The sequence below is a fragment of the Takifugu flavidus genome, chromosome 18 (genome assembly GCF_003711565.1).
Source record: "Takifugu flavidus isolate HTHZ2018 chromosome 18, ASM371156v2, whole genome shotgun sequence".
Classification (NCBI taxonomy): domain Eukaryota; kingdom Metazoa; phylum Chordata; class Actinopteri; order Tetraodontiformes; family Tetraodontidae; genus Takifugu; species Takifugu flavidus.
The window spans coordinates 8,888,734-8,911,412 of record NC_079537.1 but is presented as its reverse complement, the minus strand read 5'-3'; the positions used below and the strand labels follow the sequence as shown (position 1 = coordinate 8,911,412).

Sequence of the window (22,679 nt, the reverse complement as noted above, 5' to 3'; positions counted from 1 at the left end):
AATTCCTCGTGAAGATGTCAGGGACCATGTTTTGTCCTCCCTGGAGTGTGTAGGACACATTGCAGCTGACAGAAGCCTCAAAGTGGTGATGGGTTTGAAGCTCAACAGTAAGGTGTGATGTAAGGGTGAGGGAGTGAGTCTCTGGGTGGAGTTCCCACCATTTTCACCTCCATGTACTGTGTTGTGTTTGGAGCACTCTAGTTCTGTTGTCAGTATTCTTCCATTTGTTTCCAATCCTTGAACCAAACCTGGACAAACGTCCATAATTCCAGTTCCGTATTCAGAGAGGTGCCTGCAGCAGCTGAGAGGAGAGAACAACACAAGCATGGATTCATTCATCTTCATGCTCGCTGAGAACTTCCTGCTAGAGCTTCAACATCAGACTCAACAAGGTCTCCTTCTACACAAGGGTGACGTGTCTGAGCTCTAACTACACTGGTTACATCACTCAAGCACATTATCGTCATGACAACGCTCCGTTTAGGCATCAGCAGCCATCGATACATTTATGCACTGTTGCTCAGTGTAACTGCAGAGAATAAAATCAATCCAACCCAGATTGTTGATCGCTGGATCGATGTGTGTTGATCGTATCATCATCGTGGATCACATCATGAATTATCTGGAACATCGAGTCTTTCACCCTTGATGATCCTGTTGTGACATTTAAACACATAAATATCTTCCACATATTAAACAATATAATCATTCTTCTTCAAATATAATATTTTTTTAATGATAAAACGGTTCCCTCTGTTTTTAGACAGCTGACATTTGAGCTCCATTTAGATGCAGCTATAAATGAGTGAGGAGGCCTGCAGGTGCATCCTGGGAAAGTACTGAGGCGTCCAGAGGCCACGCTTCACTGATGAAGCATGAAAACTCAGTTTCACTTTATTATAGATCTGATTTTTCTGTCGTCCTGAGACAAGACACTAAAATCACTGAACTTTTATTGATTATTGTTGAAAACAAGATTTGGAAGAGTCCAAATAAACAGAAAGAGTTCTTTTTCTTCAACTTGATGAGTTTTTATTGAAAGATTGTAAAAACAGAGCAGCTGCAAAGCTGCTCCAAGAGCAGCAGCTCAGCGTGACAACATTGATTCCAAGCATGCAGACTGGTCTCCTCTGACATGTGAAGCTGCTGATGCAGCACAAAGACTAAAGAAGCAGATGTGAAATGGTGCTGCTGCTCCTCCACTATTCTTCACACTCGGACTTCTTGATGCTTTTCTCTGCAGTCTGGGAGCCCACAGACACTTTACAGGTGTAAACCTTCTGCGCGTCCCAGTCTGACGTCAGGATGGACAGATGGCTGCTGATTTGGAAAGTCTGGTCTGCTTGTTGGACAGGAGTGCTGGTGGAGATCCCGCTGCTCACTGAAGTGTCACCAAGCAACCAGCTCACCTCTGCAAAAGGTGCAGAGAGTCTGGACAGACAGACCAGAGTGGCTTTGTTGGACTGGAGCTCAGCTCTGGACGGAGGGAAGACTGTCAGGACAGGAGGAGGGAGGCTGGAGCCTGAAAATACATGAAAATCACACACTCACACAAAGTTCAACAGGAACTAATGAACTTAGGAGTTTGGTTGAAAACATCACAAACACACTGAGCAAATAAAACCTTCGATCTTCAGCAACAATATGAGGAAAATCTCACTAAACCAGATATTTTACACCATTTCAGATTCATTTTGAATATTAAAAGCATCAATTAAATATTTGAACAAAGTAAAATTATGACCAGCAAATGATACAAAAATATAAAGTTATATATTTAAAATGAGAATTTCAGCTGAATAAATTTGGATGAATTTTCTAAAACCTTTTTCACTCACTTCCATCAAACACAAGCCAAGAAACCAAAGTCAATTTAAAATACGTTTAGGTAGAAAATCTGTCCTGCAGTTATTAAAAACAGGTGAAAATGAAGAAAACTCAACAATATTTGGTGAGAAACTGATTGAAATGATGTAATCTTTGGAGATGTTTCCTTTAGCTGACAGATAAAGTATCAAAGCAGGTCAAAGACTAACAGAAGAATATTTCAAATCATTTCCACACTCCACATTTCTATGAAAAAGCTTCTAGTTTGTATCAAAAGCATCAAATCTTTGTTGTTTCTGCTGAGTGTAAAAGTACTTACTGGTGACAATCAGCTTGGTTCCTGGTCCGAATACCACAGTGATTCAGTTTGTACACACAGCTGTACAAAAACCTGCTGAGAGTCACTGATGAGTGGAGACACTGAGACATGAGAACAGCCTTCACTGGTGACACCATCATCATCATCATCATCATCATCATCACCATCATCGACACCATCATCATCATCACCATCACCATCATCATTGTTATCATCATCATCACCATCATCATCATCACCATCATCATCAATATTATCAACACCATCATCATCATCATCAACATCATTGTCATCATCATCATCACAACAGACTCTCTGTTAGAACTTTAATCAACAAACTCTTCATCATATTCCCCATAAAGTCGTTTTGATGACTTAAAGGTGTATTTTATTGGTGATGATGGAGGATGAAGGATGAGTGAGGGAGTTGGTTTTGGTTCTTGTTATTTTCAGTGATGAAACAGCAGAAAGTTTCCAACATTCTGAAAGTTTCTCTGAGAAACTGAGTGTGAACATGAGTTGATTTGTAATTTAGTGAGACTGAACATGAGCTGATGTATCAGACACTAAAAAGCAGAAGTGTTGAGTGAGGAGGTTTTTGTCACAGTCTGAATCACTGTGATACCCACTCGCTAGCAGAGTAGTCCCATGTTCCACAATAATAGACTGCTGAGTCTCCCTCCTCCAGATTATTGATCATCAAACGATAATCTGATGTTGACTGATGAGTAGAAGTGAATCTTGGAGATGAGAAACCAGAACCATATGTGACAGAACTCCAGCTGCTATGCCAGCTCAGTACATACTGAGGGACTCCTCCTGGAACCTGTTTATACCAGCGAGCAGCATAGTCAGTAACAGTTCCCAGGTTACAGTCCATGGTGACTGACTCTCCTCTGCTCAGAGACACAACAGTGGGCTTCTGTGTCAGCACCGTCACAGCACTCACACCTGGAAACAACAAGAGGACATGAAGTCAAGAGAAAGACACAGACTGATGAATCCAGCATGAGCTCAGAGCTGCAGTAAGTCAGCCTCCTCACATGTTAGAGCAGTGATGAGAGTGCAGAGGCTCTCCAGCATGTTGCCACTGTGTGCTGACTATCAACCTGGAAAGTGACTTTACTGCTGACAGATTCAGGCTTTGGAGGATGAGGAGAGGAGGTGCTGGAGGAGCAATTTAATAGCCCACTGGAGCTGAGAGGGACTGACAGGAGGAGGAGCTTCTCTTCAATCTGCTACTTCACCATCAGTGTTTCCTGCCACTGTGTCTTTTCTCTCCCAATTATTTGCATTTTGAATTTTTCGACTGCCACACAGAGTTTCTGTTCTTCTCTAAAGAAAGCTCAGCTTTAATATCCTTCCTTTACATGCTTTGTTACAGCCCAACAATGGGTCAAGTCCCCACGATGACATCTAAATGTATTTTTACCACATAGATTTGTGCATTTATTGATTTTTCATTCACCATGACTTCAGTTCTCTCCTGGCTGGACCTCAATGATGAACTATAGCAAATATACAGTAGTTTGAATAAAGATCAGATCCTTCACAACAAGCAGACTAAATAACATTGACTTCATCGAAAATTAAATAGTCACTGAGTTGAGACTGATGTGTTTTTAGCTCCAAACATTTAAAGAGCAGCTTTAATATTTTTCCTGATGTTGGTGAATGTCTCAGGGCAGGAACGTTCAAACTCTTCCACAAAGGTTTGTGTGGCTGCAGGTTTGTGTTGTAACATCAACAGCAGAGCAGCCTTGACTCATTTAATCACCTGATCTGAGTCTTCAGACAGCTGATTGGTCAAACTGTGTCTTGATTGGTTTCATCAAACCTGCAGACTCGACCCTTTGTTGAATTACGCACATGATTTCTACCCACAGATACTAGAGATCATCTATAAATACGCTGCACTAAGACAAGACAGTGACAGGTGACCAGGCCCACCATATGTAATTCCTGCTGGTATTAAAGCGTCAGACTCGTCACACTCATCAGACTCTGCAACGATTCTCAGAATTCACAATCTGCTTGTGTTGTGATGTCTATTTTCCTCTCAGATGTGCTATATTTTATCAACAAACGGCTCCACCTGCACGTGGGCTGAAGGGGGTTGGTGATGATGGACTTTGGCTCAGCTAAATTCTCTACTCCACCTCCGTAGTGGAGAACAGAAGGCAGTTCAGGCCTCAGCCTTCAGCTCTCTCACTGCTTCCATAAGCAGCTGCAGCAAAGAAGGTGGCACCTGTGCTCCCACAGGAGATGATCACATCAGTGTCCTGGACCTCTGGAGGACACGGTCTCAGCAGGTGGACACCATGTTGGACACACTTGAAGCACCCCATGACCTGGGAAGCTTGTCTCTCAGAGGAACGCAATTGGTCTTGCAACCAGCGGGGCATTGGTTCAGATCCTCTGATGGGTCACGGGTTGGGGTTCCCATTAGCAAGGCACATAGTCTTCATTGCACCCTTTGCCCTGTTTACATATTGACATGATCATGAGTAGTACACACATATTATTGATAATCAGGCTGTTTTTGTCCCGGATTCCCTTCCTTATCAGGGAAGAACGACCAAATATCTTGTCTCTAGATCATCCTAGAAGATAATCCTGTAGTCTGAGGTGTACCAGGAGGGAATTTGTCCCCATATTTGGCTCCAAAATCAGTTGCAGCCTAAAAATCCAAAATATTAAATGTGTTCAATAGTTATGACCAAGAAATCTTCATGTGTGTGAGGAGTTTCCTTCTCAACACTCTACATCCTGCTCTGGTCCTCCAACACTCCGCTCTTCCAAGGTCTAAACTGTTCTCTTTGAAACGAAACAAGACAAGACAGGAGGAGGAGGAGGAGGAGAAGGAGGAGGAGGAGGAGGAGGGGGACACTTGATGTTTTCAGGAACACCAGTCCAGCCCAGGAGGGAAGGAGGAGCAGATTTAAATACTGGAGGACATAATTAGACACAGGTGAGACACATGAGAAACATTAAGATTGGGACAGTCAGAGACAGGGAGGACAGGACGAGACAAAGACAAAGCTGAAACTGGAGTGAACCTCAACAGACACATGTGAACAGACAAGTGAAGCAGCCTCACAGTGGAACTGTGTGTAAGGTGTGTGGAGGGTTGGCGATTCAAACACCTGTTCATTCATATGGATCACATTTCCTGTCCTAACTCAGCCCACAGGCAGTTCATCATCAGTCTAAGTGAGTTCAGGATGGTTTAGTTCATTAAATAGAAGGTTTACTCCTTATGTTCCGTTTATTAAATGGTTCATTTCATCAAGTGTTAAAATCTGTTCATTCCAAGACCCAGAAAACAAAACGGGAGCAGCCCCCCAGAGTGGTTTATCACCACATTAATCAAGTGCCTTTCAGCTCAGGACACCATTTTCTCCATCTAAACTGATCTGTGTTGCCTCTGAATTGTGACTGTTGCCCATTCTGTGTGTTGCCATGACACCAGCTCTAATCCCTCTCTAGGGGGCGTGGTTTAGCCACTTTCCGCAGCAGTTGCTGGCAACAGTTTCACCTGCAGCCAAGTACTCATCAACTGGCTGTTTAAGCCTTTAGCTCCTGTTCACCAGCGTCTGATCCTTTCAACAGCTTAGCGGTAAATGTGGACTCTGAAACCCAGGTTGTTTATATTCAAGATTAGTAATCCTGCTGATTTTTGTTCCTCTTTGAAGGTCACCACACTTCCCTCCTTTATTTAAAGGAGACGTGCCGTAAAGGATCCTTTTCCATTTGAGAGTGTTCCTGGTCACTGCTGCACTTTGCTGCCAAGAGAGGATTTTTTCTCATTTGTGAATCCTTTCCATCGATGTTTCTGTGCTTCAGCATCTGGATTATTGCTTCATGATTGACTGTGTTGAACGCTTTGGTCAGAATTGATGAAACAAGTAATACTTCTGAAAGTGTATTTTCCATCTGATGGAGCTTTGACCTCTATGAATCTACATCTCTGGTTTAATTTTATTTCTTAGTGTGAGCATGATGATTCTTAGTAACTTTGTGAGGTGGCTCTCATGTCTGACTGTTCTGAACAGCCCACATTCTCTTGTTCCTGGTTTCTTTGGGAGTGGGATGAACACTGTCTTCACAAGGTCTGTAGGAAGGTTACTGATGTTGTACATCATATTGATATGTTGTTCTTCAGGTTTTCCCACTGCTGCTCAATATGACTGATGATTTGTAGGAATTCATTTGTGTTTTTACCTCAACTTGATGGATTATGATCTGGGTTCACCTGTGGCACATGAGGATCTCTACAGGATGAGTGTCCTTCCTTGAAGGCTCCATTTACATTGTTGAGCTTAAACGGACTTAAACCGACTTCAATATGTGTGAATATGAGTTGATTTTCTAATTAGTGAGACTGAACATGAGCTGATGTATCAGACACTAAAAAGCAGAAGTATTGAGTGAGGAGGTTTTTGTCACAGTCTGAATCACTGTGATACCCACTCGCTAGCAGAGCCGTCCCATGTTCCACAGTAATAGACTGCTGAGTCTCCTCCTCCAGATTATTGATCATCAAACGATAATCTGATGTTGACTGATGAGTAGAAGTGAATCTTGGAGATGAGAAACCAGAACCATATGTGACAGAACTCCAGCTGTGATACCACTTTAGTACGAACTGAGGAACTCCTCCTGGAACCTGTTTATACCAGAGAGCAGCCCAGTTAGTAACAGTTCCCAGGTTACAGTCCACGGTGACTGACTCTCCTCTGCTCAGAGACACAACAGTGGGCTTCTGTGTCAGCACCGTCACAGCACTCACACCTGGAAACAACAAGAGGACATGAAGTCAAGAGAAAGACACAGACTGATGAATCCAGCATGAGCTCAGAGCTGCAGTAAGTCAGCCTCCTCACATGTTAGAGCAGTGAGTGATGAGAGTGCAGAGGCTCTCCAGCATGTTGCCACTGTGTGCTGACGATCAACTGGAAAGTGACTTTACTGCTGACAGATTCAGGCTTTGGAGGATGAGGAGAGGAGGTGCTGGAGGAGCAATTTAATAGCCCACTGGAGCTGAGAGGGACTGACAGGAGGAGGAGCTTCTCTTCAATCTGCTGCTTCACCATCAGTTTTTCCTGACAGTTATTTGCATTTTCAAATATTCATATTTTAGAAAATCCTTTCTCTAGTTTTCTAAATAAAGCTGAGCTTTAACATTCTTCTTCATGATCTTTAAGTAGTTTCAACTGAGTTTTCATGTTTTCAGTCTGGTTTTTGAATCCTCAACAGTGAGCGTCTTGTTTCCGGCCTGTTTCTATATTTTTCTGAACTGTAACAATTTTATATTTCATAAAACGCTGAGTGTGGTTGCTGTCCAGTTATGCTCTGGTTTGAACTGGAATCCTCTGAAAGAGGAGCACAGCAGCTCTGACAGAGTGGACGGCTCCAGTGGACGTCTGTTCCTGCTTGTGTGTCACTGCCATGGATTGTTGGGACTGTTTCTTCCCGCCTGTTTCCCACAGATGCCGACTGCCCATGAGGATGATGACATGAACTTGGTCAACAGGAACCTGATGCAGAACGATCAGCAGACAAAGATAAAGCTGATACCAAACAGGTGGGAAATTCTGCAACCAGCAGACTGTGAACCAGGTCAAAAAACCCAAACACCAGTAAGAACTGTTCTCTTTGAAACACGACAAGACAGGAAGAGGAGGAGGAGGAGGAGGAGGAGGAGGAGGAGGAGGAGGAGGAGGAGGAGGAGGGGACACTTGATGCTTCCAGGAACACCAGTCCAGCCCAGGAGGGAAGGAGGAGCAGATTTAAATACTGGAGGACACAATTAGACACAGGTGAGACACATGAGGAACATTAAGATTGGGACAGTCAGAGACAGGGGAGACAGGACGAGACAAAGACAAAGCTGAAACTGGAGTGAACCTCAACAGACACATGTGAACAGACAAGTGAAGCAGCCTCACAGTGGAACTGTGTAAAGGGGTGTGGAGGGTTGGCGATTCAAACACTGTTCATTCATATGGATCACATTTCCTGTCCTAACTCAGCCCACAGGCAGTTCATCATCAGTCTAAGTGAGTTCAGGATGGTTTAGTTCATTAAATAGAAGGTTTACTCCTTATTGTTCCGTTTATTAAATGGTTCATTTCATCAAGTGTTAAAATCTGTTCATTCCAAGACCCAGAAAACTAAAACGGAGCAGCCCCCCAGAGTGGTTTATCACCACATTAATCAAGTGCCTTTCAGCTCAGGACACCATTTCTCTCCATCTAAACTGATCTGTTGCCCTCTGAATTGTGACTGTTGCCCATTCTGTGTGTTGCCATGACACCAGCTCTAATCCCTCTCTAGGGGGCGTGGTTTAGCCACTTTTCCGCAGCAGTTGCTGGCAACAGTTTCACCTGCAGCCAAGTACTCATCAACTGGCTGTTTAAGCCTTTAGCTCCTGTTCACCAGCGTCTGATCCTTTCAACAGCTTAGCGGTAAATGTGGACTCTGAAACCCAGGTTGTTTATATTCAAGATTAGTAATCCTGCTGATTTTTGTTCCTCTTTGAAGGTCACCACACTTCCCTCCTTTATTTAAAGGAGACGTGCCGTAAAGGATCCTTTTCCATTTGAGAGTGTTCCTGGTCACTGCTGCACTTTGCTGCCAAGAGAGGATTTTTTCTCATTTGTGAATCCTTTCCATCGATGTTTCTGTGCTTCAGCATCTGGATTATTGCTTCATGATTGACTGTGTTGAACGCTTTGGTCAGAATTGATGAAACAAGTAATACTTCTGAAAGTGTATTTTCCATCTGATGGAGCTTTGACCTCTATGAATCTACATCTCTGGTTTAATTTTATTTCTTAGTGTGAGCATGATGATTCTTAGTAACTTTGTGAGGTGGCTCTCATGTCTGACTGTTCTGAACAGCCCACATTCTCTTGTTCCTGGTTTCTTTGGGAGTGGGATGAACACTGTCTTCACAAGGTCTGTAGGAAGGTTACTGATGTTGTACATCATATTGATATGTTGTCCTTCAGGTTTTCCCACTGCTGCTCAATATGACTGATGATTTGTAGGAATTCATTTGTGTTTTTACCTCAACTTGATGGATTATGATCTGGGTTCACCTGTGGCACATGAGGATCTCTACAGGATGAGTGTCCTTCCTTGAAGGCTCCATTTACATTGTTGAGCTTAAACGGACTTAAACCGACTTCAATATGTGTGAATATGAGTTGATTTTCTAATTTAGTGAGACTGAACATGAGCTGATGTATCAGACACTAAAAAGCAGAAGTATTGAGTGAGGAGGTTTTTGTCACAGTCTGAATCACTGTGATACCCACTCGCTAGCAGAGCCGTCCCATGTTCCACAGTAATAGACTGCTGAGTCTCCCTCCTCCAGATTATTGATCATCAAACGATAATCTGATGTTGACTGATGAGTAGAAGTGAATCTTGGAGATGAGAAACCAGAACCATATGTGACAGAACTCCAGCTGTGATACCACTTTAGTACGAACTGAGGAACTCCTCCTGGAACCTGTTTATACCAGAGAGCAGCCCAGTTAGTAACAGTTCCCAGGTTACAGTCCACGGTGACTGACTCTCCTCTGCTCAGAGACACAACAGTGGGCTTCTGTGTCAGCACCGTCACAGCACTCACACCTGGAAACAACAAGAGGACATGAAGTCAAGAGAAAGACACAGACTGATGAATCCAGCATGAGCTCAGAGCTGCAGTAAGTCAGCCTCCTCACATGTTAGAGCAGTGATGAGAGTGCAGAGGCTCTCCAGCATGTTGCCACTGTGTGCTGACGATCAACCTGGAAAGTGACTTTACTGCTGACAGATTCAGGCTTTGGAGGATGAGGAGAGGAGGTGCTGGAGGAGCAATTTAATAGCCCACTGGAGCTGAGAGGGACTGACAGGAGGAGGAGCTTCTCTTCAATCTGCTGCTTCACCATCAGTTTTTCCTGACAGTTATTTGCATTTTCAAATATTCATATTTTAGAAAATCCTTTCTCTAGTTTTCTAAATAAAGCTGAGCTTTAACATTCTTCTTCATGATCTTTAAGTAGTTTCAACTGAGTTTTCATGTTTTCAGTCTGGTTTTTGAATCCTCAACAGTGAGCGTCTTGTTTCCGGCCTGTTTCTATATTTTTCTGAACTGTAACAATTTTATATTTCATAAAACGCTGAGTGTGGTTGCTGTCCAGTTATGCTCTGGTTTGAACTGGAATCCTCTGAAAGAGGAGCACAGCAGCTCTGACAGAGTGGACGGCTCCAGTGGACGTCTGTTCCTGCTTGTGTGTCACTGCCATGGATTGTTGGGACTGTTTCTTCCCGCCTGTTTCCCACAGATGCCGACTGCCCATGAGGATGATGACATGAACTTGGTCAACAGGAACCTGATGCAGAACGATCAGCAGACAAAGATAAAGCTGATACCAAACAGGTGGGAAATTCTGCAACCAGCAGACTGTGAACCAGGTCAAAAAACCCAAACACCAGTAAGAACTGTTCTCTTTGAAACACGACAAGACAGGAAGAGGAGGAGGAGGAGGAGGAGGAGGAGGAGGAGGAGGAGGAGGAGGAGGAGGGGGACACTTGATGCTTCCAGGAACACCAGTCCAGCCCAGGAGGGAAGGAGGAGCAGATTTAAATACTGGAGGACACAATTAGACACAGGTGAGACACATGAGGAACATTAAGATTGGGACAGTCAGAGACAGGGAGGACAGGACGAGACAAAGACAAAGCTGAAACTGGAGTGAACCTCAACAGACACATGTGAACAGACAAGTGAAGCAGCCTCACAGTGGAACTGTGTAAAGGTGTGTGGAGGGTTGGCGATTCAAACACCTGTTCATTCATGTGGATCACATTTCCTGTCCTAACTCAGCCCACAGGCAGTTCATCATCAGTCTAAGTGAGTTCAGGACGGTTTAGCTCATTAAATAGAAGGCTTACTCCTTATTATTCCGTTTATTAAATGGTTCATTTCATCAAGTGTTAAAATCTGTTAATTCCAAGACCCAGAAAACTAAAACGGAGCAGCTCCCCAGAGTGGTTTATCACCACATTAATCAAGTGCCTTTCAGCTCAGGACACCATTTCTCTCCATCTAAACTGATCTGTTGCCCTCTGAATTGTGACTGTTGCCCGTTCTGTGTGTTGCCATGACACCAGCTCTAATCCCTCTCTAGGGGGCGTGGTTTAGCCACTTTTCCACAGCAGTTGCTGGCGACAGTTTCACCTGCAGCCAAGTACTCATCAACTGGCTGTTTAAGCCTTTAGCTCCTGTTCACCAGCGTCTGATCCTTTCAACAGCTTAGCGGTAAATGTGGACTCTGAAACCCAGGTTGTTTATATTCAAGATTAGTAATCCTGCTGATTTTTGTTCCTCTTTGAAGGTCACCACACTTCCCTCCTTTATTTAAAGGAGACGTGCCGTAAAGGATCCTTTTCCATTTGAGAGTGTTCCTGGTCACTGCTGCACTTTGCTGCCAAGAGAGGATTTTTCTCATTTGTGAATCCTTTCCATCGATGTTTCTGTGCTTCAGCATCTGGATTATTGCTTCATGATTGACTGTGTTGAACGCTTTGGTCAGAATTGATGAAACAAGTAATACTTTTGAAAATGTATTTTCCATCTGATGGAGCTTTGACCTCTATGAATCTATATCTCTGGTTTAATTTTATTTCTTAGTCTGAGCATGATGATTCTTAGTAACTTTGTGAGGTGGCTCTCATGTCTGACTGTTCTGAACAGCCCACATTCTCTTGTTCCTGGTTTCTTTGGGAGTGGGATGAACACTGTCTTCACAAGGTCTGTAGGAAGGTTACTGATGTTGTACATCATATTGATATGTTGTCCTTCAGGTTTTCCCACTGCTGCTCAACATGACTGATGATTTCTAGGAATTCATTTGTGTTTTTACCTCAACTTGATAGATTATGATCTGGGTTACAGGATGAGTGTCCTTCCTTGAAGGCTCCGTTTACATTGTTGAGATTAAACCTACTTAAACCGACTTCAATATGTGTGAATATGAGTTGATTTTCTAATTTAGTGGGACTGAACATGAGCTGATGTATCAGACACTAAAAAGCAGAAGTATTGAGTGAGGAGGTTTTTGTCACAGTCTGAATCACTGTGATACGTACTCTTTAGCAGAGCTGTCCCATGTTTTACAGTAATAGACTGCCGAGTCTCCCTCCTCCAGATTATTGATCATTAAACGATAATCTGATGTTGACTGATGAGTAGAAGTGAATCTTGGAGACGAGAAACCAGAACCATATGTAACAGAACTTGAGCCGTGATACCAGCTCAGTACAAACTGAGGAACTCCTCCTGGAACCTGTTTATACCAGCGAGCATCACTGTTACTAACAGTTCCCAGGTTACAGTCCATGGTGACTGACTCTCCTCTGCTCAGAGACACAACAGTGGGCTTCTGTGTCAGCACCGTCACAGCACTCACACCTGGAAACAACAAGAGGACATGAAGTCAAGAGAAAGACACAGACTGATGAATCCAGCATGAGCTCAGAGCTGCAGTAAGTCAGCCTCCTCACATGTTAGAGCAGTGATGAGAGTGCAGAGGCTCTCCAGCATGTTGCCACTGTGTGCTGACTATCAACCTGGAAAGTGACTTTACTGCTGACAGATTCAGGCTTTGGAGGATGAGGAGAGGAGGTGCTGGAGGAGCAATTTAATAGCCCACTGGAGCTGAGAGGGACTGACAGGAGGAGGAGCTTCTCTTCAATCTGCAGCTTTTCTCCTGTGTGTGACGTGGAAAAGAGCAGATTGGAGCTCCAACGTTTCATTTACATGAAGTTAAATAAAGACCATCAGAGCTGCAGGTGCTTCCTGCTGATGGAGGAGCTGAGTCAGGTCACAGCTGAAGGAGCTGCTTTCTCTGTTTCTATCGTGATGCAGTGCTCCTCTCTGGTGGACTTGAACAGAACAACATCCTTTATGGACAAAATGTCTCTGGATGTTTCACATGTTTACACATGTAATCATTTGATCATAAAAATATAAGAGGATAAAACCCAATTGATGTCCAAATGTTTTTCTTCTCTTCTTTCTACCTTGCTTTTCCTCTTTTATTCTTTCCTTCTTTACCCTTTTCTCATCAAATGGAGCCCATCCCCACCATATCATCTTGGTCCTGCTCAAGATTTCTTCCATTTTAAAGTACCTTTTGACCTGCCACTGTTGACTCAGTGATCAGCCTCTGGGATCCCGTGAAGCTACATGACTGAAACTTTTGTTAAAGAAATAAATATTGATCTGAATCAGTTTCTCCAGATTAGACTGGGACAGAACTGGTTCAATCTGGATATTGTTGAGAGTCCAATCAGAGGTTGTGATCTTTGATCTGTCAATCATTGAAGGGCAGGTTTAAGTACAAAGATTTCAGCTAAATCAAATGTGAAGCGAGCAGAAACCCACTATCTTGTGGTGCTCTCCTATTCCAGAACTACAACATAACTGAAGTGTCCAGAACAGTCCAAAGAGCTCAGAGACATGATGGACGGGCCTGTAACTGGATCAGTACTGGTGTTGGCTGGAGCCAGTAAAGTTCAGTCAGACACCGACTGACATGGAGCAGCACAGCAGTTACAGATTATCAGGTAAACGGGGAATTGAAATAACCCGTTTTATCACATTTCTGTCCCACTGAGCACCACTGATTCAAACTATCACACCGTTACCTAATGGGCTGTTTGTTTATACTTTGTGAAACTTTGAGCTGTTGGGATGAACAAATCTGATATTCTGCAGTAATTTAAGACAGACACATTATTTGCCAACAGAATGGAGTTCAAAAAAGTCTTTAGAGAAATTCTTCAGGAATGACTCCGTCCCTTTGTAGCCGAGTCACTGAACAATAAATTTGGCAAAATAGTCCTCGGTCCTGTGTTACAATCTTTCCAGATTAGCCCCAAAAATAAATGTGTCTTTGCTAAATTAGTGCTTGGATATGGTTCAGTCTGTGCTGAGCTAGTAAATTTTGGAGCCACGCTGACCATCACCTCACTGATGTCGTCCATGCTGTCCATTGTTTACGTCACAATGATCAGACGCACAAAAAGGTGTAATAATAACATCGATGTAATGACAACATTGATGTAATGACTCATGAGATGAGAGGAAACCAGCAGCCACGCCCCTCTCAGCAGGAGGTCACATCCGCTACTGCTGCCAATGTGACAATGCTCAAATGCTGAGCAAAGGCGGGTCCACCTGCTCTACACACGATCCACATTCACACCAGTCCTGTCCCAGTCTGATCTGGAGGGACTGATCCAGGTCAAACCAAGGCAGCTCGGCTCAACTCAACTTTATCTACGAAGCATTAATTACAATCAAGAAGCTTCAGAGGAATTCAGAGGCTGATCATTGAGACAGCAACAGCTGCAGGGCTAAAGTCCAGTTTAACAGGAAGAAACCTTGAGCAGGACCAGACTCATATGAGGGGACCCTCTTGCTGATGACAAAGAAGGTAAGAAGTGGGAGAAGAGCAGGAAAAAGAAAAAAGAACAGATCCATACATCCCTCATGCAAATACATGTGTAACTAGAATAAAGATTTTTTGTATGTCATAATCAATACATATCAATACCTACACACATACATGTGATCAGAAGAGCCTGTCAGTATTCTTGACATCACTGTACATCTGACCAGTAGCTCAGTTATTGATACTATACAACATTAAAATAAAAGCAAGAAACACTGAAACAAGTAAAAGTGAAGTTAATACAACCAGACTGAATTAAAGAGGTGTCTAATGAGTCTAGATTTGAAGATGAGGAGTGATTCATTGTTACGGAAGATTGACCGACGTGAACTGAGCCCCCAAATGCAGACACAGACGACAAGATCAGCTTCAGCTCTTACTGAAAATGAACAGCGTGTGTGCCAGCAATTCCCAGCAGAGATGAGACCACAGCGAGGCAGGAAGCAGGCTGGGCGAAACAGGCAGGAACAGGTCGCAGTGTTGGAGCACTGCAGGCAAAAGACCGGCAAAATGAGCAGAAAGCAAGTTAGAAAGTTAGAAAGAGAGACACAGGAGGGTGGTGAGAGGGAAACACTCGGGTATGGAGGAGGTGGATGGACATTAATGTGGTGGAGGAGGAGGGTTGGTTATGATGCCAGCAGCAGAGTTCTGGACCTGGAGGAGTTTATTGAGGTGACTTAAGAGGAGAAAGCTGCAATCATCTAAACAGGTGACAAAGATGAGGAAAAGAAAGAAAGCAGCAGGAGAGAGATGGAGGGACGGAGATGGTTGAGGTTACACAGGTGAATGTCATGATCCTGTTCATGTCTGTTTTGTAATTGCTGTTTGTCTCCACCAGGGGAAGGCGTTGACTTGTTTCCCGTCTCGTGCTGCCTGCTTCCACACCTGCAGCTGATCAGCTTGATTGGAAGTCTTTTTAAGCAGCTGGCACGAGTCGATCAGAGTCCGGTAGTTTCTTCTGTCCTGTTGGTAACTGAGTATTTATAGATTTTAAACCTTCACTGTTCCTGTTTGGATTATCTGCGTCTCTGTTGAAGAGCACCGTTCTGAGTTGGGTTTCTCTGTTCACGATTCACCAACGCACATTTCGGTGTCACCAGCACTTTAATAAATGTTTCACTTTGAGATTTCCCGCCTCCTGTCTGCATTCTGGGTTCCACCTTCGTGTACCAGTCATAGTGAAAGTATAATGACGAGTGATGTCACCGATTTGTGATTGAAGTTGGAGATAAATTTACAACATTCTTTGTCAAATTGCAAGAACTGAGTGAAGCCTATGAGATATGAATGGAAGCAGTTGGGGGGGGGGGGGACACCAATGGAGGAGTCTATTGAGGAGGATGGGCTGTGAGATGGTGTAGAAGTGGCACTTAGATCAAAGATCAAGAAGGACAAGGAGGGAGAGGAAGCTGGAGCCAGCTGCACAGAGGAGATGCTTGGATATTTAAAATAGGGCGATCTCAGTGCTGTGATGTTGAGGGAGACCAGACTGGAAATATTAATGGGTGTGTAGTTGGGAGACAAATGATTTTTCAAAAATGTTGTAAATTTATGCTAAATTAGAAATGGGGAAAGATGACTGTAATTATTGGGATTTGAACCAGGTTTTTTAGAATGTAACAAAATGCTGTAGTTGGAAAATGGACGGAACAATTCTAGTGGTGAGTGAGGACTTGATGATGGCAATAATCAGAGGGAGCATTAAACTGAGCAATTAGAAAGAGTCTTTAGGGTGGTAAATTCATACTTTTATTTCTCTACATGAGGATAATCAAACCCTTAAAGAGAAATTACATGTATAAACCTGTGACACAGAGACATTTTGTCCATGAAGGATGTTGTTCTGTTCAAGTCCACCAGAGAGGAGCACTGCATCACCATAGGAACAGAGAAAGCAGCTCCTTCAGCTGTGACCTGACTCAGCTCCTCCATCAGCAGGAAGCACCTGCAGCTCTGATGGTCTTTATTTAACTTCATGTAAATGAAACGTTGGAGCTCCAATCTGCTCTTTTCCACATCACACACAGGAGAAAAGCTGCAGATTGAAGAGAAGCTCCTCCTCCTGTCAGTCCCTCTCAGCTCCAGTGGGCTATTAAATTGCTCCTCCAGCACCTCCTCTCCTCATCCTCCAAAGCCTGAATCTGTCAGCAGTAAAGTCACTTTCCAGGTTGATAGTCAGCACACAGTGGCAACATGCTGGAGAGCCTCTGCACTCTCATCACTGCTCTAACATGTGAGGAGGCTGACTTACTGCAGCTCTGAGCTCATGCTGGATTCATCAGTCTGTGTCTTTCTCTTGACTTCATGTCCTCTTGTTGTTTCCAGGTGTGAGTGCTGTGACGGTGCTGACACAGAAGCCCACTGTTGTGTCTCTGAGCAGAGGAGAGTCAGTCACCATGGACTGTAACCTGGGAACTGTTACTAACAGGGCTGCTCGCTGGTATAAACAGGTTCCAGGAGGAGTTCCTCAGTTCGTACTGAGCTGGCAGAGCGGCTGGAGCTCTGTCACGTATGGTTCTGGTTTCTCGTCTCCAAGATTCACTTCTACTCATCAGTCCAAATCAGATTATCGTTTGATGATCAATAATCTGGAGGAGGGAGACTCAGCAGTCTATTACTGTCAAACATGGGACGACTCTGCTGAAGAGCACGTATCACAGTGATTCAGACTGTGACAAAAACCTCCTCACTCAATACTTCTGCTTTCTGCAGCAAACTGACAAGGAGAGGAACCCGTCTCTCGCTCCTACCTGCTTCCGTCAGACTGTCAAATCAAAATGTCTGAGACACTATATATGGAGATATGTGAATATGTATATTTGGAAACATATGTAGCTACATTGATGGGTGTAGCTGTTTATATATTCCTTTTGTGCTGTATGCGGTCATCTCAATTTTGTTGCAATGACTTTGTCCTCCTCATGTACAGCCCCCTCCCAATATTTAGTTATATTTTTATATTATACACATTGCATGTGTGTGGTGGTACTATCATTTTACGCTGCTGTAAACAGCACAATTATCCATTGTAAGATTATTAAAGGTTTATTTGAACTTATTTTATATTATGTCCTATAATCTAACACCTCTTTGATAAATCATGAGGAGTAAGCCTGCTATTTAATGAGCTAAACCATCCTGAACTCACTTAGACTGATGATGAACTGCCTGTGGGCTGAGTTAGGACAGGAAATGTGATCCATATGAATGAACAGGTGTTTGAATCGCCAACCCTCCACACACCTTTACACAGTTCCACTGTGAGGCTGCTTCACTTGTCTGTTCACATGTGTCTGTTGAGGTTCACTCCAGTTTCAGCTTTGTCTTTGTCTCGTCCTGTCCTCCCTGTCTCTGACTGTCCCAATCTTAATGTTTCTCACGTGTCTCACCTGTGTCTAATTGTGTCCTCCAGTATTTAAATCTGCTCCTCCTTCCCTCCTGGGCTGGACTGGTGTTCCTGGAAGCATCAAGTGTCCTCCTCCTCCTCCTCCTGTCTTGTCTTGTTTCAAAGAGAACAGTTTAGACTTTGGAAGAGCGGAGTGTTGGAGGACCAGAGCAGGATGTAGAGTGTTGTGAAGGAAACTCCTCACACACGTGAAGATTTCTTGGTCATAACTATTGAACACATTTAATATTTTGGATTTTTAGGCTGCAACTGATTTTGGAGCCAAATATGGGGACAAATTCCCTCCTGGTACACCTCAGACTACAGGATTATCTTCTAGGATGATCTAGAGACAAGATATTTGGTCGTTCTTCTCTGATCAGGAAGGGAATCCGGGACAAAAAACAGCCTGATTATCAATAATATGTGTGAACTACTCATGATAATGTCAATATGTAAACAGAGCAAAGGGTGCAATGAAGACTAGGTGCCTTGCTAATGGGAACACCAACCCATGACCCATCAGAGGATCTGAACCAATGCCCCGCTGGTTGCAAGACCAATTCCTTTCCTCTGAGAGACAAGCTTCCCAGGTCATGGGGTGCTTCAAGTGTGTCCAACATGGTGTCCACCTGCTGAGACCGTGTTCTCCAGAGGTCCAGGACACTGATGTGATCATCTCCTGTGGGAGCACAGGTGCCACCTTCTTTGCTGCAGCTGCTTATGGAAGCAGTGAGAGAGCTGAAGGCTGAGGCCTGAACTGCCTTCTGTTCTCCACTACGGAGGTGGTTGAGTAGAGAATTTAGCTGAGCCAAAGTCCATCATCAACAACCCCCTTCAGCCCACGTGCAGGTGGAGCTGTTTGTTGATAAAATATAGCACATCTGAGAGGAAAATAGACATCACAACACAAGCAGATTGTGAATTCTGAGAGTCTTTGCAGAGTCTGATGAGTGTGACGAGTCTGACGCTTTAATACCAGCAGGAATTACATGTGGTGGGCCTGGTCACCTGTCACTGTCTTGTCTTAGTGCAGCGTATTTATAGAGGATCTCTAGTATCTGTGAGTAGAAATCATGTGCGTAGTTCAACAAAGGGTCGAGTCTGCAGGTTTGATGAAACCAATCAAGACACAGTTTGACCAATCAGCTGTCTGAAGACTCAGATCAGGTGATTAAATGAGTCAAGGCTGCTCTGCTGTTGATGTTACAACACAAACCTGCAGCCACACAAGCTTTTGTGGAAGAGTTTGAACGTTCCTGCTCTGAGACATTCACCAACATCAGGAAAAAATATTAAAGCTGCTCTTTAAATGTTTGGAGCTAAAAACACATCAGTCTCAACTCAGTGACTTTTTTAGTTTTCAATGAAGTCAATGTTATTTAGTCTGCTTGTTGTGAAGGATCCGATCTTTATTCAAACTACTGTATATTTGCTATAGTTCATCATTGAGGTCCAGCCAGGAGAGAACTGAAGTCACGGTGAATGAAAAATCAATAAATGCACAAATCTATCTGGTAAAAATACATTTAGATGTCATCGTGGGGACTTGACATATTCTTGGACTGTAACAAAGCAGGTAAACGAAGGATATTAAAGCTGAGCTTTATTTAGAGAAGAACAGAGACTCTGTGTGGAAGTAGAAAAATTCAAAATGCAAATAATTGGTAGAGAAAAGACACAGTGGCAGGAAACACTGATGGTGAAGCAGCAGATTGAAGAGAAGCTCCTCCTCCTGTCAGTCCCTCTCAGCTCCAGTGGGCTATTAAATTGCTCCTCCAGCACCTCCTCTCCTCATCCTCCAAAGCCTGAATCTGTCAGCAGTAAAGTCACTTTCCAGGTTGATAGTCAGCACACAGTGGCAACATGCTGGAGAGCCTCTGCACTCTCATCACTGCTCTAACATGTGAGGAGGCTGACTTACTGCAGCTCTGAGCTCATGCTGGATTCATCAGTCTGTGTCTTTCTCTTGACTTCATGTCCTCTTGTTGTTTCCAGGTGTGAGTGCTGTGACGGTGCTGACACAGAAGCCCACTGTTGTGTCTCTGAGCAGAGGAGAGTCAGTCACCATGGACTGTAACCTGGGAACTGTGACCAATTATCCTGCTAGCTGGTATAAACAGGTTCCAGGAGGAGTTCCTCAGTTTGTACTCAGCTGGTATCACGGCTGGAGTTCTGTCAAATATGGTTCTGGTTTCTCGTCTCCAAGATTCACTTCTACTCATCAGTCAACATCAGATTATCGTTTGATGATCAATAATCTGGAGGAGGGAGACTCAGCAGTCTATTACTGTGGAACATGGGACGACTCTGCTAACGAGTACGTATCACAGTGATTCAGACTGTGACAAAAACCTCCTCACTCAATACTTCTGCTTTTTAGTGTCTGATACATCAGCTCATGTTCAGTCTCACTAAATTACAAATCAACTCATGTTCACACTCAGTTTCTCAGAGAAACTTTCAGATTGTTGGAAACTTTCTGCTGTTTCATCACTGAAAATAACAAGAACCAAAACCAACTCCCTCACTCATCCTTCATCCTCCATCATCACCATTAAAATACACCTTTAAGTCATCAAAACGACTTTATGGGGAATATGATGAAGAGTTTGTTGATTAAAGTTCTAACAGAGAATCTGTTGTGATGATAATGATGGTAATGATGGTGATGATGATGGTGTTGATAATAATGAAGATGTGATGATGGTGATGGTGATGATGATGATGATGATGATGGTGATAATGATGATAACAATGATGATTGTGATGCTGATTACGATGATGATGATGGTGATGATGGTAATGATGATGTCACCAGTGAAGGCTGTTCTCATGTCTCAGTGTCTCCACTCATCAGTGACTCTCAGCAGGTTTTTGTACAGCTGTGTGTACAAACTGAATCACTGTGGTATTCGGACCAGGAACCAAGCTGATTGTCACCAGTAAGTACTTTTACACTCAGCAGGAACAACAAAGATTTGATGCTTTTGATACAAACTAGAAGCTTTTTCATAGAAATGTGGAGTGTGGAAATGATTTGAAATATTCTTCTGTTAGTCTTTGACCTGCTTTGATACTTTATCTGTCAGCTAAAGGAAACATCTCCAAAGATTACATCATTTCAATCAGTTTCTCACCAAATATTGTTGAGTTTTCTTCATTTTCACCTGTTTTTAATAACTGCAGAACAGATTTTCTACCTAAACGTATTTTAAATTGACTTTGGTTTCTTGGCTCGTGTTTGATGGAAGTGAGTGAAAAAGGTTTTGTAAAATTCACCCAAATTAATTCAGTTGCTGAAATTCTCATTTTAATTATGTAACTTTATATTTTTGGATAATTTTCTGGTTATAATTTTAACTTTTGTCAAATATTTAATTGATGCTGTTTATGTTTAAAATGACTCTGAAATGGTGTAAAATATCTGCTTTAGTGAGATTTTCCTCATATTGTTGCTGAAGATTGAAGGTTTTATTTGCTCAGTGTGTTTGTGATGTTTTTAACCAAACTCCTAAATTCATTAGTTCCTGTTGAACTTTGTGTGAGTGTGTGAATTTCTTCTTCATGTATCTTCAGGCTCCAGCCTCCCTCCTCCTGTCCTGACAGTCTTCCCTCCGTCCAGAGCTGAGCTCCAGTCCAACAAAGCCACTCTGGTCTGTCTGTCCAGACTCTCTGCACCTTTTGCAGAGGTGAGCTGGTTGCTTGGTGACACTTCAGTGAGCAGCGGGATCTCCACCAGCACTCCTGTCCAACAAGCAGACCAGACTTTCCAAATCAGCAGCCATCTGTCCATCCTGACGTCAGACTGGGACGCGCAGAAGGTTTACACCTGTAAAGTGTCTGTGGGCTCCCAGACTGCAGAGAAAAGCATCAAGAAGTCCGAGTGTGAAGAATAGTGGAGGAGCAGCAGCACCATTTCACATCTGCTTCTTTAGTCTTTGTGCTGCATCAGCAGCTTCACATGTCAGAGGAGACCAGTCTGCATGCTTGGAATCAATGTTGTCACGCTGAGCTGCTGCTCTTGGAGCAGCTTTGCAGCTGCTCTGTTTTTACAATCTTTCAATAAAAACTCATCAAGTTGAAGAAAAAGAACTCTTTCTGTTTATTTTGACTCTTCCAAATGTTGTTTTCAACAATAATCAATCAAAGTTCAGTGATTTTAGTGTCTTGTCTCAGGACAACAGAAAAATCAGATCTATAATAAAGTGAAACTGAGTTTTCATGCTTCATCTGTGAAGCGTGGCCTCTGGACGCCTCAGTACTTTCCCAGGATGCACCTGCAGGCCTCCTCACTCATTTACAGCTGCATCTAAATGGAGGTCAAATGTCAGCTGTGTAAAAACAGAGGGAACCGTCTCATTAAATGAACTGAACTTTAAACTGTTTAAATGAAAAAATGCTTTTCCACTATTTCAGTCTTGCAGAATGTGGAACTAAGAAAATGCTGCATCTGGATCTTAATGCCAGACCAACACCCTCACTGGTTCCTGCAGCCTCTCATCAGTCATACTGAGTCTGTGTTTGAGCCTCCACAGATGGATCTGACCTGGGTTTGTGTCACATGGTGGCTGCTGCAGGTCATTTATCAGCCCATGTTGTCTCCTCTCACTTCAGACACAAACAGCTG

At 43.3% G+C, this 22,679-nt stretch overlaps 2 protein-coding genes, 3 long non-coding RNA genes and 1 gene segment (V, D, J or C); 4 read left to right on the top strand and 2 right to left on the bottom strand.

The window, feature by feature from the left end:
• Window positions 1-1,006: 1,006 nt before the first annotated feature.
• On the bottom strand, window positions 1,007-9,940 carry LOC130515560 (immunoglobulin lambda-1 light chain-like). 2 transcript variants are annotated; one of them, XM_057015910.1, is made up of 4 exons: window positions 9,886-9,940; window positions 9,469-9,793; window positions 2,147-2,181; window positions 1,007-1,522 (listed from the first exon to the last, which is right to left on the bottom strand). In XM_057015910.1, exons 1-4 carry the CDS (start codon window positions 9,923-9,925, stop codon window positions 1,203-1,205), a joined length of 720 nt encoding a protein of 239 aa, XP_056871890.1. In that variant the 5' UTR covers window positions 9,926-9,940; the 3' UTR covers window positions 1,007-1,202. The 2 variants fall into 2 exon arrangements, with proteins under 2 accessions (XP_056871890.1, XP_056871891.1); XM_057015911.1 differs by lacking the exons at window positions 9,469-9,793; window positions 9,886-9,940 and adding exons at window positions 2,773-3,097; window positions 3,190-3,244.
• Window positions 5,676-6,487, top strand: LOC130515574 (uncharacterized). The gene is made up of 2 exons (XR_008947214.1): window positions 5,676-5,765; window positions 5,842-6,487. It is a non-coding gene; the product is annotated as an uncharacterized LOC130515574 (long non-coding RNA).
• On the top strand, window positions 8,247-9,338 carry LOC130515571 (uncharacterized). The gene is made up of 2 exons (XR_008947211.1): window positions 8,247-8,616; window positions 8,693-9,338. It is a non-coding gene; the product is annotated as an uncharacterized LOC130515571 (long non-coding RNA).
• Window positions 9,941-10,702: 762 nt separating the features above from the next.
• Window positions 10,703-12,162, top strand: LOC130515573 (uncharacterized). Of its 2 annotated transcripts, none has more exons than XR_008947212.1 (3): window positions 10,703-10,962; window positions 11,335-11,465; window positions 11,542-12,162. It is a non-coding gene; the product is annotated as an uncharacterized LOC130515573 (long non-coding RNA). The 2 variants fall into 2 exon arrangements; XR_008947213.1 differs by having other exon boundaries at window positions 10,703-11,057.
• Window positions 12,163-12,189: 27 nt separating this feature from the next.
• LOC130515567 (Ig kappa chain V-VI region NQ6-8.3.1-like) lies at window positions 12,190-12,939 on the bottom strand. The segment is given in 2 exon segments: window positions 12,190-12,617; window positions 12,710-12,939. Coding segments are annotated over 2 exon segments (378 nt in total).
• Window positions 12,940-16,781: 3,842 nt separating this feature from the next.
• LOC130515561 (immunoglobulin lambda-1 light chain-like) lies at window positions 16,782-22,144 on the top strand. 2 transcript variants are annotated; one of them, XM_057015913.1, is made up of 4 exons: window positions 16,782-16,897; window positions 16,990-17,319; window positions 20,965-20,994; window positions 21,629-22,144. In XM_057015913.1, exons 1-4 carry the CDS (start codon window positions 16,858-16,860, stop codon window positions 21,946-21,948), a joined length of 720 nt encoding a protein of 239 aa, XP_056871893.1. In that variant the 5' UTR covers window positions 16,782-16,857; the 3' UTR covers window positions 21,949-22,144. The 2 variants fall into 2 exon arrangements, with proteins under 2 accessions (XP_056871893.1, XP_056871892.1); XM_057015912.1 differs by lacking the exons at window positions 16,782-16,897; window positions 16,990-17,319 and adding exons at window positions 19,824-19,955; window positions 20,048-20,377.
• Window positions 22,145-22,679: the final 535 nt, after the last annotated feature.